General features: G+C 42.7%; 1 protein-coding gene across 4 annotated transcripts in view; it reads right to left on the reverse strand.

Moving 5' to 3' along the window:
- LOC109822435 (SNARE-interacting protein KEULE-like) overlaps positions 1-17009 on the reverse strand; it is a 51026-nt gene that overhangs the window by 16506 nt on the left and 17511 nt on the right. For all 4 annotated transcript variants that reach the window (XM_020388653.1, XM_020388632.1, XM_020388640.1 and 1 more), the window contains 3 exons: positions 3194-3287; positions 1545-1670; positions 1356-1451 (listed from right to left, as the gene is read on the reverse strand). In XM_020388653.1, the coding sequence (XP_020244242.1) occupies positions 1356-1451; positions 1545-1670; positions 3194-3287 (316 nt within the window). The remainder of the gene's footprint in view (positions 1-1355; positions 1452-1544; positions 1671-3193; positions 3288-17009) is intronic.

The following is a 17009-nucleotide window of genomic DNA, read 5'->3' on the forward strand; positions in this document are numbered from 1 at the left end:
GCAAAAAACAACAACAACAACAACAACAACAACAACAATAGTTAAAGTAATCTGTTACATGAGGGCATGGAATAACAATATGAACAGCACATTCTATGTAGTCTTTATTGTAGGATTGAAAATCAAATGTTAATGGAAACCTACAACTATATTAAACGTGTGCTTCCTATTCTTCAAGCAGTAGTTATTGTAGAGTCTTCCTATTCTCTAACCTGACAGGGTCAGAGCAATCCTTGCCCTGTGTCCATCCTGTAGCAAGGGACTTAGGGAGGGAAGTAGGCAAAGAAAAGAAGAAAACCATCTTCAAGGCAACAGGAAACCTGCAAAAGATGAACTACTGTAACTGCTAGGCTTACTTTAGCTGTAACCTCTCCTATATGATGATTAAAATCTGGCATTTCTCCAAATAGGCTACCCTGAAACCTTCTATTTAAGAAGTATTAAATGAGTTCTCCTAAATCTGAAAAGAAAAATCTAGGACAAGGGTTAGAAAGCAGTACAGTTATGTTGCCTGTATCCTGTATCAGGAAATTCTCCCAGCTCATGTACTTCTTTTCTTCATGTACGCTACATATAGGTTTGACTAATCTTGTACGAATACAAATAATTATGATATAATGGTCGAGTATCCATCATGCAAATCAACTTTCATCAATACTTTATTTAATTTCTGAAATATATTTCTGAGGCTTCTATTTTAGAATGGTAAAAGTATGTCAGCATCTGGCAAAAAGTCAGAAGGTAAGATATATTGGCAAATAACACGTCACTAGTTGCTACCTATTCAACCCAGACTTTACTTTGTTTTGCATTTTCTTTTTGATTCCGTAGCTAGCTAGACCAAAATGATGATAACTTGGGAGGAAAGAGAATTATTTTTGGTTGACGTGCAGATGACACCACTTCAATAAAAGGGTCCCGCAGATAACTCTCTCTCAGTTAGAAATTTCTTTAACCTCCATTTCTCAATTCCCTTTTCCTTGCATAAAGCATGTACATAAGTTTCAAGCAGATATGTCAGCCAGCCATTTACTGACGGCCTAATAGATTCAGACTACAAAAACCATCCAAATTAAATCGTTCCTGCTGTTCTACTTTTTAAATTTCACACTGCAATTCAAAGAAAATGAATTGGAGCAGTTAGATTCTTAAATTGGAAACTCTACAGAACGTATGGAAATAATTAGAGACAAAATTTACAATCTTGTTGGATGTGAGATGTTGTGCATCTTAGAAACTATACTTACTATGAGTCAATAAGTGTCAATAACCTCTAATTAGAAGAAGATTATTGAAAATTGTAATAAAATTGAAAACAGAAAACTTAGTTTTTCTAAAGAGACAGGTTTGAATACCTGCATCAACTTTACACCTTTGTCACCTTCAAACTTCTCTGGATAAACGGCTGCATAAATCATTAACAGACGCAATTTATTTTCAGGGGAGACATCCTGCAAAATAAGGTAATTATGTAATAATGATGATTAGAAGCTTTTGTTTATAACATGATATATAAACATCTCCATCTCAGTTATGTATGCAACCTGCTTGGTCCGTAAAAAGTTGATCACTTCTTTTGCTCCTGCATCCCCAAAGACAAGATCCTGCTCTAATTGTCCAATGTCTCGAAGTTCCAGATCCCTGATCAATTGATTGATTTTTCCTGCAATCTGCATCAACACTAATGATAAGTTAAAGGAGATATTCTTATATATTCACATTACTGACTCCGGTAACACACTCTAAACCTTTTTGGGCTAATCAATCATTGAAACGAATTTAGTTTGCTAAACCTTCATATGGGAAAGATGATGAGATAGAGAACTTCTTAAGAGGAGACATGATCAGATTCAGAAATTAGAGGCAATGTAACATGTTTGGCTTGTTTATTGCAATAGAAAACCAACTTAGCAAGATCAAACTACACATGTACATCCTCACTGTGGTATAATATTTATTCTTTAATCATATTTAGTTGAAGAAAGAACAATTAAGCGCTAAGTATATAATTGTTATCCATACTTCACAACAATTATTTAGCCATGAATAAGAAAATAAATATTGTCATAATTTACTAGCCACAACTGGGAGAACTGGCAGATAGAGTGTTGTGTCTTATCCAATTTCAACATTACCAAACATGATTATTGGTTAATATGTTTAGCTACCAGATAGTTTCATAAAACAGTGAAAAAGGAAGAACAAAATAATACTAGTGCCCTTGAAAAACAGAAATCTACCCACTCATAAACATGCAAATCTGATGTCTCACTCTATAAAAAAGGGTTAATTGCGGATATACCCCCGATACTATCACCTAGTTACGGATAGACCCTCTGCAGTTCTCTTTGTGTGGATAGACCACTTGTACTATTTTCCCAAGTGCGGATAGATCGCCCAAGTGAACTTTTTACTCTTAAAATAGTAAAAAAAGATCACTCAGGGGGACAATCTGGACAAATAGAAGTACAAGGAGTCTATCCACACAAATAGAACTACATGGGGTCTATCCGCAGTTATGCCCTACATAAAACCATGTATTCGTATAAATAGATGGCAACAGAATAAATATTGTTGTACCAAAATTCTAGTTAGGTTGTTCCTACTGTCATCATAATATGACAATGAGCAATACGTGTTTAAACATACATATATTTTGATATGCTAAGTTAACGAGGAGAAAATGGGCACTTACATGTTCAGAGGCAAACTCTTGATAATAATAAAAAAGTTTCACACTATTATGATATTTTCTAAAAATGTTCAAACTTGTCATGCTTATTCTCTCTCTTCCCCATTTGCTATGACATGGTACAAGAGAAACACCAAAACACACACACACACGGATACACTATGCATATACACACATATAATAATGTACACAAACATATGCGAACACATTGACCATCTTTCCATGCCATCACACAAACTTTTTTGCTTCCAACATAACTGGTTACCCCAAGTAGATTTAGTAAGTATAAAGCTTTGTTGTATTGTTTCCATAGGCACTGATTGTCACTGACCTCCATTTTCATAATAACATACTAAGAAACAATGCCCATAAAGAAAGCATAAGTTTTTTTTGTTGAGAGGAGGATACTGAATACACTTGCAGGTTGAAGAAAGCCACATAAGGACTGAAATATGTAAAAAAAGAATTACAGTATACAAAATTAGAGTGTAAAGAGCTAACCTCTACATGAAGAGAGATTTTTTCCATTTGTTCACTGTATTGTGGCAAAGCTTGAACCATTTTCTGCAAATCCCTAGTTGACATCTCGCCACCTCTTTCAGAAATAAAAAAAAATACAGTGAGAAATATGTGGATGACGATGCTGATACCCAGAACACTACAGTTTCCAAAGTGTATTTAGCAATATGTGCATTATGCTTACTGATATCTCCACAATATTTATGCAACAGTATGAAGCAGCATCATTGACTAGACTTTCCATATAATATCATGTAAATATATAGCAATAATGTCATATGCCATGATGTTTTTATCAAGCTCTCTAGCAGTATGTATATATACACACACACATATATGTATACACACACACATGTATATATGTATATATATGTACACATATACATGTAAACACACACACGCACGCGCGCGTGCACACACACACACACACACACACACACACACACGCGCACGCGCATGTGTGTGTGTATAAAGCTTTCTAGCATTCATACTGCATCCACTGTACAAATTTATCCATCACATGTTAATGATTTATATTCTTACTTTAATATCAAATTGTGAGAGATAAGAAATCGTTATTTTTCTATGAAAATTTATTCTGATATGTATTTTGAAATGATATCATGAAGGGATTGTAGGCGTATAAAACTACTTATAGGTTCCTTAACACAGCTCGGCACGGTGATTCGACAAACCAACGAACCATCGGGCGATGTATCCAAACGTGATCGTTAGACCAAAACATCGAAGCTAAGTGAGATGCGACGAAGCAGATTAACTTGGCGACGAGGTTAAACACCCAAGCGGATTTACTGCCAAATCAGGATCCGGACTGCCAAATCAGAGTCCAGATCAACAAATCAGAGTTCGGATAAACCGCGAAACCGGAAAACGACAAAATGGCAAACACCTGGAGGACTCGGCCAAAACCGAGCCGCTCGGGTGGGAGCCACCTGGGTGGCCGAGCCACCTGGGTGGCCGAGCCACCTGGGTGGCCGAGCCACCTGGGTGGCCGAGCCACCTGGGCACCGGGAGGGGCTCGGTGGCCGAGCCACCTGGGTGGCCGAGCCACCTGGGTCAAGCCCAGATCTGGGCCCAGATCTGAGCCCAGATCTGGTTCTAAATGCCTATAAATAGGCTTGGTGGCTCATTGTTTTGGGAGGTTGGGACTTTTGAGGGGAAACTCTGCTGGATTAAAGGCTCAAGACTAAAAAAAAGGTTGGAGCTTTGGAGCTTTGAAGACTCGGACTTTTCAGATCTGGTTCTTGGCGATCATCCACGCCAAATAAGGCAGGAGTTCGAGAGAGATCAGATCTGAGATCTACACGGTCATCCTCCGGATCAAAACTTGGTTTTTGATCCCGAGAAGAGTATTGATTTCGCTTGGTCGATTTCGATTACTTAGGGCTATTATTTTCTTGGTGATATAATCCCCTCGGCTGTTATTTCCTTTGTAAAATAGCACCCGTCATACCGTGTAGATCCGACCGGATCAAGATCGCGCGGTGGTCCACGGATTAACCCCGACCAGTCAAAAAACCCACACAAGCAAGAGACCGCAAAACAGGATCTTGCGATTTGTTCGAGAAAAGGAAAGTTGTAATTTTTTTTTCTTTGTTTGATTTTGTTGTAACCGGATCTTATAAAAAGACGATCCTTTTGTAACCGATTAAACTGTTAGCTTAAGAAAACAATGACATGCAATAAAGACGATTTTCCCCGCGAACAAACTGGCATCACAGTTGGGAGCTACCGATCTCGCTGCCGAGATCGTTGCGTCGCAGCCGCGGATCTCAATCCAGTCGGAGAGGAGGTCGAGTACGAATTCTACCAATAAAAGTTCGAAGAGTATCTGTCATCCTCGTCCGGATCCACGCTCCCCCGGCAAGTCAAGAAGTTCTCCTCCAGGAGAAAAGTTCGTTGGTATGAAGAAGTGCAGAATGCCAACGAAGATCTCACCCCAATTGATGCCGAAGTTGCATCGGGTGAAGCTCCACCGACCTCCAACCAGGTCAAATCTGTTCCTGCCAATTCCTCCGTCGTTGAGGGCGTTGTGACTCTCTCAAAGAGAGCCCGTCAGAGGCGACGTCAACGCCTGACGCGGCAATTTGCAAAGGCGATGGAGTCCACTGACGGAGTCCGCTATAACGCGGATCTGAAGAACAGGAGAGGCAAACAGCTAGCACCCGTCATACCGTGTAGATCCGACCGGATCAAGATCGCGCGGTGGTCCACGGATTAACCCCGACCAGTCAAAAAACCCACACAAGCAAGAGACCGCAAAACAGGATCTTGCGATTTGTTCCGAAAGAAGGAAAGTTGTAATCTCCTCAACAAACAATGAATGACAGCTCCTCCAAGCCGCCAACGAATGAATGGATCCGTGTCAAACGGAATCGTTCAACACTTGATGAGCACATTCGTAAGCACCGCGCACTGTCAGCGCAAGCACGTGCTCAAGTCCAAGAAGCCTGCAGAAGACTGCAGAAGGAAGTGGCCAAAAAACCGCCACCAACCCGCCAAGTCTGGAGGCCGAAGTCTGAAGTGACAATTCAGACTAAAGGGCAACCTTTGCAGCCTTCAGCAAAAGTTCAACCTCCGGCGAACCAACCTAAATCGCCGATAATTCCCATGGCTACTCCGGGAGATCACGCAGAATCATCCCGAAGAAAGAAGTCAGTTTTGGAGCGCCTCGGTCCACTTCCCGATGGACGATGCAAAGCTCTAGTTCAAGAACGTTTGGGCCCGATAAAGAAGCCCCGAACAACTCAACATGTTGGGAGTCGCCGCCACCCTCAACATGACAAAGAGATCAGGGCAGCTAGGCGCACCAATTTGCGCATTGAAGTCCAGGAGCCCGCTGAGAATTCACACCCACAAAGACATGTTTCGAGACGCGTGACTTTTGAAAGCCCAAGGAAGACCGTTCGCCCTCAGAAGGAAACATTATCGTCTGACGACGATAACGTTATACCTGAGAAGTCGTGCCAACACACGATAGGTTACTCCGACCTTCAAGCAGACGAGTTGTACTATCGTGTTGGGGGTACGGGTAAAACCAGGAAAAGGAGTCCTCGAGAACTAGAAACTCAATGCCCCTGTTCCAAACTCATTCAGACAGTATTGTTGGAGTGTAACTACACCAATACAGTCCCCGAGAGAATTTTGGTTTTCGAAAGGCTCAGTACCGAAACGCCAAAACCAAGGCCTAGGCATTTCCGACGAAGGAGAGCGGTGGTTGAAGACGGAGAATTTCCGAGGGTCACCACTAATATGACCAACAAAGGGGCATCGGCACGGAATAATCCCGAGTCGATTTCAGAAGTACCCCGACGTATAACACGTCTGCAGTCTGGAGCCATCATACGAGCAACTTATGGTAGGATCCGGACAAGATTATCTTCAGAAAATGAAGAATCGGATGCCGGCTCGGCGGTCGTATCAGATAATACGGTATCCAGCGAGGGACAACCCCGCGAGTCACTTATGATAAGTGCGGAACAAGTGGCCAAGATGCTCGAAGAAGCCATGGCTAAATAACAGGAGAGCTTCAGGTTCGAAATACAGATGGCCATGCAGAATATGAGAGAAATGCATGACCAACAAATCCAAGCACTGACAAATCAGCAAGACGAACCAAGTCGTCGTAACCAGGTTAATCAGGAAGATGAGGACACAGGTGTGAATGAAGCTCATAATGCCAATAATCCTCCCGTCAATGCAGGAGGTGGTAACGAGAATGCTAGCGAAAACACAGGTGAAAGTTTGAAGATTAAAAACCTCGAGAGCAAAATCAATACGCTGATTTCCGCTCAAGAGATGAAGAAGACGGGCATTCCTTATCCATACCCAAGAGAATGGGAATCAATCCCGTATCCGACGAAGTTCAATCTAATTAACTTCAAGCCGTTTGATGGGAAGGGTTCACCCACTCAGCATTTAATTTACTTCAAATCACACCTAGGGGTTATCTCTGGTAATGAGCCTCTGATGGTACGGTCCTTCGTTGGCACTCTTCGTGGAGCCGTCTTCGATTGGTATCGCCGCCTCAAACCAGGAAGTGTGAATAGCTGGGACGACATGGAGACTAAATTCCTCACCAATTTCTTCGACGATGACACCGAGATATCCATCGGTTGGTTGATACCTTCGTCAAAAGGTTCCGGAACAAGGCGATGAACTGTCGGGACCCGATCACTGAGGAGTTCATTCTCCAGACTTGCCACAATAACCTTGCATTGGACGTGTTGGAAGCAATGGGGACAGCACCGTCCAAAACATGAAAGGATTTGAAGGTCCAAGGAGAGCAAGCCGAACGATTCCTCAGAAGGAAGAAGGAGGAAAGAGACCAACAGGCGACGAATGCTTCACAGCAGAATTTCGTCCCACGAGGGAAAGGTAAGGCACATGCTAATGCAGTTGATGCTAATCAAACTTTCTAATTGCAACCTCAGCAACAGCCACAGCAACAAGCACCACAACAATCTCGTTCGCAATGGCAACAACGGCCTCAGAAGCAGAAATCTTCGGAGCCAAGATTTTCTAAAGTGTACTCCTTCAAAGATGACGAAGTTCCCGGCATCTTTAAGTACCTATTGGAGAATAACAAAATTCAGCTGTCGTCGATCGTGGACCAAGAAGGGACTAGCAAAGTGACGGATCCGAAATATTGCGCATACCATAGAACGGTCCATCACCCTACCAAGTCATGCTACCATCTCAAAGATAAGATCCAGGCGTTAATTGATGTAGGCGTTATAACCCTGAAACCGTCCAAGAATGTCGGAGCAAATGCAGTATCAATCAGCTTTGGATCGGTGCCCACAACATGGTTTAAACCAGAGCGCATCATCAAAATAGGAATGAAGATGGTGAACGACGACCCACATGGACAGCGCCAAAAAGGACTTGTACCACACACAACCCCAAACGACGAAATCCTCTGGGTCCATCCTGATCTTATTGAAGACGATCAGTGGACGACTTCCTCGACCAGAAAGGGTAAAGGCAAGTCCTGCAATGCTACCTCCGCGATCTTCGAAGAGGATGGTAATGAAGCTCGTACCTTCCCGCTCTTCGAAAAAGAACAAGAAGTCTTTGCCACTAGAAGCGAAAATGAGTATCACTTCAACTATCCATCACCTAATGATCAGTTAGCTGAGCAGGGGGTGATTAAGCAAGGACCAGCCAAAACTCTCACGGAGTTGGGTGTGATTACGACTCCTAAACCGGTTGAAGAAGCTTGACGATAACCGGTTAATAAACAGAAAGAAAAGAAGCCCCAGGAGGTTCAGAATCCAAAGCAGTCTCGTTTTAATCATCCGATTGGAAGAGATAAACCAGAAAGCTCGAACACTCCGCACGTCTTCGATATTATGGCTCAACTAGCTAACATCCCAGCGCGGATAACATTGTATGAGTTGCTACGGTTGTCTAAAGAAACCAGGGAAGCCTTGCAAGAAGCCTTGGCCAATTCAGAAGTGTTCATTACTCAGATCAAGCCGGTACCTGAAGAGCCAGAACTGTTAATTCAACACTGCAATATAGCGGCTAAAAACCTTCCCTGCATTACCTTCACCAAAGAGGATATGCAGACAAAGAACTCAAACCATGATCGACCCCTATATTTCATTGGGTACATTGGCTCCAGCGAAGTCAACCGAATCCAAGTGGATCCGGGTTCTGCTGTGAGTATTATGCCGCTTCGCTTGATGCATTTCCTTGGCATTCTAGTTAGTAAGTTGGCGTCCACAGGCACTGTTATCTATGGATTCAACACTAGCGGGTCAAGACCCTTGGGTAAGATCCGGGTAAAATGTCAAATGGGAGATTTGAAGACAGAAGTCACATGTTATGTGATCGATGCCGAGACTTCATATAACTTACTATTGGGTCGGCCTTGGATCCATAGTAACGTTATAATCCCCTCCACTCTCCATCAGTGTTTGAAATATGTCGACACTGATAATAAGGTTAGGACGGTGGTCGCGGATAAGCAACCATTCAAAGGGTATGAGAATTATTTCACTGATTCTCTCCTTTATGGTAACGAATCTGATACTGAATCATCGGCCCATGGCACGGACAGCGGAGAAGAAGCTGATACTGAAGCCGAATTTGATTACAATGGAGGTTATGTTTTAAACGACATTGTACCCTTTGTAATCAACATTAACGATGAACAATCGTCAGAGGGCAGTTGTAACTGACAACTTGCCAATAATGAAATAAGTAACGATTTAGAGTACTCCCTGTCTCTTGATGATGTGATAAAAAAATTGTATGATAATCCCGATTTATATATGCCGCTTCGATCCTTCTATATAACAAAGAAACACCTCCAGCATTCTTTTGGGACAACCCTGGTCATTCCTACCCAAATAGGAGGCGAAAGAGAAGTGATTTATGGTAAAGGAGAGGGTTTTCCATTACCAGATCATTTTTTAAGGGAAGATGAGAATGATGACAAACCTGGTCAGCATCTATCTAAGTATAGCCCGGAAGAACGCAAGCTCATGGAAAAACAGGGATATGATTTCACACTCGGAGAAGGTCTATACTTCGATCGAGGTCCTCGTATTCCAGCCAAAGCGGCATATGTACCAAAAGGAAAACCGGACGATTATTATAAATACAGACGAGGGTTAGGGTATGAATCTTCTTCAGAAGACGAATGTTGCTGGTTAATCAATAACCAATCATCTGAGCAATACAAAGATGGATATTCGTCAGATTCCTCAGAATGAGATTCCGATACAAGTCTGGGGGAAGCATTCAAAGCCCTAATGACGAACATGGTTACAACTGATCCGTCCATAATGGAGAACGATGATCAAATGCCAACATAGGAAGACCCGTGGGTTCATCACCTGAACATGCAGTATGGTGATAGGTTCGAACAGAGAGAACCCCCCACTGAAGATAAAATAGTCCAAATTAACATGGGTGACGAGGCCAACCCAAAGCCTATATTCATCAGCGATAGTCTTCTCTCGTCAGGGAATATATTGACGTCTTCGCTTGGAACTATGAAGACATGTCAGGGCTCGATCCCAATGTGGCAATGCACCGCCTCGATATCAAGTCGGATGCCAAACCTGTCAAACAACAGCAAAGACGGTTTCGTCCGCAGATTATGGAAGCCATTGAGGCAGAGGTTAAGAACTTGATCGAACCAGGATTTATCCGAGAGGAGCAACATCCAGACTGGCTAGCTAATATTGTTCCCGTCATGAAGAAGAACGGTAAAATCAGGATCTGTATCGACTTCAGGGACCTGAATACGGTATGTCCAAAAGACGACTTTCCTCTCCCAATCACAGATGTCATTATCGATAATACGTGCGGATTTGAGAGAATGTCTTTTATGGATGGCTTTTCAGGATATAACCAAATCAAGATGCACCCAGATGACGAGAAGCATACAGCGTTCAGAACGCCCCTCGGTGTCTTTTGCTACACGGTAATGCCTTTCGGTCTAAAGAATGCAGGCGTCACATACCAGCGAGCAATGACTAAGATTTTCCAAGAACATCTCAGGAAAACAGTCGAATGTTACGTTGATGATTTGGTTGTAAAAAGTCGTAACAAAGAAGATCACATCAATGACTTGAAGACGATGTTCGATCTCATGCGGAGTCATCAATTGAAGATGAACCCCACTAAATCCTTCATTGGAATGTCCAACGAAAAATTTCTTGGATTCGTCGTCACTACTAAAGGTATACATATCGATCCTGATAAGGTGAAGGCGATACATGAATTGTAACCCCCTAGAAATCTAAGAGAGCTCAGAGGATTGCAAGGGCGTTTAGCTTACATCCGGCGGTTCATCTCAAATCTTTCTGGGAAATACCAACCATTTTCTAAGCTAAACAAGAAAGGTGTGTCATTTATTTGGAACGACGCCTGCCAAAAAGCATTCGAAGATATCAAAACATATCTGACGAATCCTCCTGTTCTCATCGCACCAAAATCAGGTAGACCGTTCTTGATTTACCTCAAGGCGATGAACCACTCGATAAGTGCTTTACTAGCACAAGACGATGATAATGGTCACGAAGAGGCAGTATATTACCTAAGTCGGACCTTGGTAGGCGCCGAGTCTCGATATCCGATGATTAAGAAAGAATGTCTCGCATTGGTATTCGCAGTGCAAAAAATGCGACATTATCTGGTTGGACAGACGATCTACGTCATTTCTAACGTTAATCCAGTACGGGTATTTATGACGCAACTGGCCTCTATGAATTGACGGTTAGCGAAGTGGGCCCTTCTCTTGTCCCAATATGATTTGCACTTCAAACAACAGAAATCGATCAAAGGACAAGCGATTTGTGATCTTTTGACGGCAAATCCGACAACGGATACGGCAGAAGTATATGATGACTTGCCGGATGAAACCCACGAGGTTAACACTACGTCGCACCAACAAGTATGGCAATTATACTTCGATGGTGCTTCGAGGGCAGTTAATAGGGCAATAACCCCCGGATGTTCTACAGTCTCCTCCGGAGTTGGAGTTGTCTTAGTTTTCCCGGGGATGCATGTGATGCCTCGGGCTTATTCATTAACTAGTCCATGTTCCAATAACGTAGCCGAGTAAAATGCGCTTCTCATTGGACTCAGTTTCGCCAAAGAGCTGGGGGTCGAATATCTCGAAGCTTTTGGGAATTCCCAATTGATAGTCAACCAAGTCCGTGGAGAGTATGAAGTCAGGTACCAAGACCTGATCCTGTACCACCAGGAGGCCACCAAAATGACAGATTCTTTCGAAGAATTCTTTATTGAATACATCCATCGCCTCCAGAACGCTTATACGGATGCACTGGCAGCACTAGCGGTATCACTTGCGCAGCCTCCCGAAACTAAACTATTAGTCACAGTAAGGACGCATCAGCTCTGCATACCCATATACGATATGGATATTGAAGAGGAAGATGATAGAAACATAAGCGCCAAGGAGGTGAATTCAACTCAAATTAGGTCTGAGTCCCGAGATTGGCGTTTTCTTATCATTGACTACGTCCAATATGGTATTTTGCCAGATGATGTAAAAGAAAGAGAATCAATCCGTCGAAGAACACCAAGATTCTTCTATAATACCGAGACACATACATTATACCGTCGAGGGTATGATGGTTTGTTACTCCGATGTCTTTCGAACAAGGAAGCAGAAAAAGTTCTTAAGGAAACACACGAAGGAGAATGTGGTGCGCATCAGTCCGGTCCCAAACTATATGATCGCATCAGAAGAATGAGATATTTTTGACCAATAATGGTTCGTGATGCAATCGAATACACCCGAGAGTGTTATGCTTGTCAAATACATGCAAATTATATGCACCAACCACCAGAGCGTTTACACATGTCAACCACGTCTTGGCCGTTCGAGACATGGGATATGGACATTGTCGGTCCTATTTTTCCCCCTTCAGTCAAAGGTGATCGATTTATTCTAGCAATCACGGATTACTTTTCAAAGTGGGCTGAAACGATTCTGCTTAGAGAAGTGAAGACGAACAACGTCATCAATTTCATCAAAAATTATGTCATATACCGACACGACGTGCCAAGACGGATCATTCATGATAACGGTCCACAGTTCATAAGCAACGCCTTCGTCAGGTTTTGTGACAAGTTCAAAATTCAAGATATTTCGTCAACAGCTTATTATCCCGCTGCGAATGGATTAGCTGAAACGTTTAACAAGACGATCATTAAGATCCTGTCAAAGCTCGTGAAGACCAATAAACGAGACTGGGACGATAAACTCGGTGAAGCACTCTGGGCTTATCACACCACCATACGCACACCTACAGGGGCCACCCCATATTCGTTGGTATACGGATGTGAAGCTGTGTTACCATTGGAAATCCAAATCTCATCCCTTCGGATCGCTCTCGCAACCGAGATGACGACAGAAGAACAACATCAGAAACGTCTCGAAGAACTCAAAATGTTGGATGAAAAGCGCTTGGAAGCTTAACAACACATTGAGTTTTATCAAGCCAGAATATCTAGGGCTTTTAACAAAAGAGTCCGACAGAGAAGCTTCAAGGAAGAAGATCTGGTCCTCGCTGCTCGCCGACCGATAATCCTCAACTCCAAGAAGAAAGATAAATTTGAACCCAAATGGGAAGGACCGTTTGTGATAGACACAGTCTACTCAAACGGTGCATATCGCCTGATTACTTAAGAGGACGCCAGACAATTAATGCCAATAAATAAGAAATTCCTGAAAAAGTACTATTCCTAGTACATTCAGGATAACTCATTTACCGGGAAGTTCTTTGAAGAATATTACACTTAATATTCTAGAGGATAACCCAAAATCATTTTCACCACCAAAATCCCTCACTGATCAATTTTAATTGACAGTGAGTCCACCAAAAGTATCTTTCTGGCCCTCTTGACTCTTTCTATGAATAAGAGGTCCACTTTCAGTTCAGAGTCCCCTTTCGATAAACGAAAGAACTCCCTTCTTTTTCTCTTTGGTTAAGCCTTCTCATGGTTGTAATCGAAGTTAAAATTTCACTTCGATAAATGAAAAACCCATCTTCAGATTAGATAACCAATCCTATAAAAGGTAAGTTTATCTAGATTTTCCAGATTCTCGGAGTAGAAATCCCACTTCTAGTTTCTTTTGTGCTGGAAATAGAATATAAAATTCTTCCTTTCCAGAATCAATGAATAAAATATAAAATTCTTCCTTCCTTGTATTCGGGTTCGCCTTCACCCTGAAAGAAGATCGGGAAATAGAATATAAAATTCTTCCTTTCCCGCACCAACCTTTTCTAAGAATTTGTCAATCTAGGATTCATCCTAGGAAGTTTATCCCGAATCTTAAGCAGGGATAAGTCTGCGCCTAACATGCGCTGCCGGTTTAGTCTTTCTCCGAAGAAGAAGACACCAGAGTTCGATTCTGGGGTATTCTATCCTGAAACCTAAGCAGGGATAAGTCTGTGCTTAACCCACGCTGCCGGTTAGTTCTTAATCGTTAAAAAGAACACTCGTCCGCATATTCAACATTGTGGCAGGTTGTTATTAATAACATCAAAATCCATGCCTTACACGCATGGGAAATTTCATCCTGAATCCTAAGAAAGGATATGCCGACGCCTAACACGCGTCGTCGGTTTAGTCTTTCTCCGTAGAAAAAGACACCAGAGTTCGATTCTGGGGTATTCTATCCTGAAGCCTAAGTAGGGATAAGTCAGCGTCTAATACACGTTGTTGGGTAGCCTATTCCCGTAACAATGACGAAGTCTACGTATTCGAAGTCGTAGCAGCGAGTCTCGGAGAATTCACTCTCTTAGCACAACGTTACATGCGGAACAGATTTAGACAATCCGCATGTTAGCCCGACTCAAACGGTAGTCGGTAAAAGCTTATCAAACCCGTTGAAGGTTGGGGGTTAGCCAAAAATCCTAAAGTCAACACCTAACACGTGTTGTCGGGTAGCCTATTCCCGTAACAAATGGTAAAGTCTATGTATTCGACATCATAGCACAAAGTCTCAGAGAATTCACTCTCTTAGCACAACGTTACATGCGGAACGGATTTAGACAATCCGCATGCTAGCCCGACTCAAATGGTAGTCGGTAAAGGCATATCAAACCCGTTGATGGCTGAGGATTTGCCAAAAATTCTATAAATGCAAGTCATTGACGCATCATTTTCATTAGTTGGTCTCGTGATTTGAGCATCCAACAATTTCAGGATAAGATTCATACATGCAGATGAATCAACTTTCATAGTTGGTCCTGCAACCCCGACATTTAGGACCGCCATGCTCCAATACCTTAAGAGCTTAAACTGTGTATACTCCAATAAATGTCAAGCGATCCGAAACCCTAGGTCAACGCCGGTTAACGCGTAACCCTAGGTCAACGTCAGTCAACGCGTTGCGATCAAAAAGTCAACGTACGACGTTCGAAACCCTAGGGTCAACGCCGGTCAACGCGTAACCCTAGGTCAACGCCAGTCAACGCGTTGCGATCAAAAAGTCAACGCACGACGTTTAAAACCCTAAAATCAACGTCGGTCAACGCGTAACCCTAGGTCAACACCAGTCAACGCGTTATGATCAAAAAGTCAACGTACGACGTTCAAAACCCTAAGGTCAACGCCTATCAACGCGTAACCCTAGGTTAACGCCAGTCAACGCGTTGCGAGCAAAAAGTCAACACGAGTCAATATATCATGACGGAGATAATCAGTTCAAAGTCAACTCGATGACACAAGCCAAACTCAACTCATCAGTTTTAGATTTGAGACTTCGACGACGGACAGACGATAAATGCGACGCCGGAAGGATTTCAGCTATTCGTCAAAGCATTGAAGGAGTCAAGAATTAAAGCTAACTGCAGGTCCTTTACACTGACCAGGCTAAACCAGTCCTGAACCAGTCCTAAACCAGTCTTGAACCAGGTTGAACCAGTTCTGAACCAGTTTGAACCAGATTTGAACCAAAATTCAAATTGGAGCTGAACCGAGTGTCGAAACGACTTCAAATCAATCAACAACTCAGTCTCTTATTTATTCATTCCTCTCCCATATATTCGGAAGGGTCGGAGGATTTTTTTTTAGCCTAATTACTGCCTTTTTTGGGTCATTATCGGGCCGGTTCAACTAATTTTTAATACTCCAATAAGGTATACGAGTATAAACTATTCCCTATTTTTGTTGAGAAGTTTCTGGAGAGTATTTTTCTAAAAATATTCTTAAGGATAACTCAACAACACTTCGACAGACGTATGAGTATAAACTATGCCAAACGCCAGACAACGCGTTACAAATGAAGACTCAACGCCAGCAATCAATGATCGTTTCTATGTTGAAACAACAAACACGAGCTAAAAATCAGAAAATCAGGAATTGACTTCAAGTTCAAAATTCTGACAACGGTCAGACAATAAATGCAACACTGGAACCTTTGCAGACATTCGACAAAGCACCGAATAGCCTGAAGGATTGAAGGAATCAAGAATAGAAGTCACTCCAAAGTCCCGTCATACCGATTGAAGGTTGGGACAATCATATCTAAAGTATTCCAGACTATTCTATAAAAAAACGAGACTAAAATACTTTGGAGGGGGGTATCTGTAGGCGTATATAGGTCCATTAACACAGATCGGCACGGTGATTCGACAAACCAACGAACCATCGGGTGATGTATCCAAGCGTGATCGTTAAACCACAACATCGAAGCTAAGTAAGATGCGACGAAGCAGATTAACGAGGCGACGAGGTTAAACACCGAAGCGGATTTACTGTCAAATCAGGATCCGGACTGCCAAATCAGAGTCCAGATCAACAAATCAGAGTTCGGATAAACCGCGAAACCGGAAAATGACAAAATGACAAACACCTGGAGGACTCGGTCAAAACCGAGCCACTCGGGTGGCTTGGCCAAAGCCGAGCCCCCTAGGGGGCTCGGCCAAAGTCGAGCCACCTAGGGGTGGCTCGGCCATGGCCGAGCCACCTGGCCCAAGCCCAGATCTGGGCCCAGATCTGAGCCCAGATCTAGTTCTAAATGCCTATAAATAGGCTTGGTGGCTCATTGTTTTGGGAGGTTGGGACTTTTGAGGGGAAACTCTGCTGGATTAAAGGCTCAAGACTAAAAAAAAAGGTTGGAGCTTTGGAGCTTTGAAGACTCGGACTTTTCAGATCTGGTTCTTGGCGATCATTCACGCCAAATAAGACAGGAGTTCGAGAGAGATCAGATCTGAGATCTACACGGTCATCCTCCAGATCAAAACTTAGTTTTCGATCCCGAGAAGAGTATTGATTTCGT

The sequence above is a fragment of the Asparagus officinalis genome, chromosome 1, assembly GCF_001876935.1.
Source record: "Asparagus officinalis chromosome 1, Aspof.V1, whole genome shotgun sequence".
Taxonomy (NCBI): Eukaryota; Viridiplantae; Streptophyta; class Magnoliopsida; order Asparagales; family Asparagaceae; genus Asparagus; species Asparagus officinalis.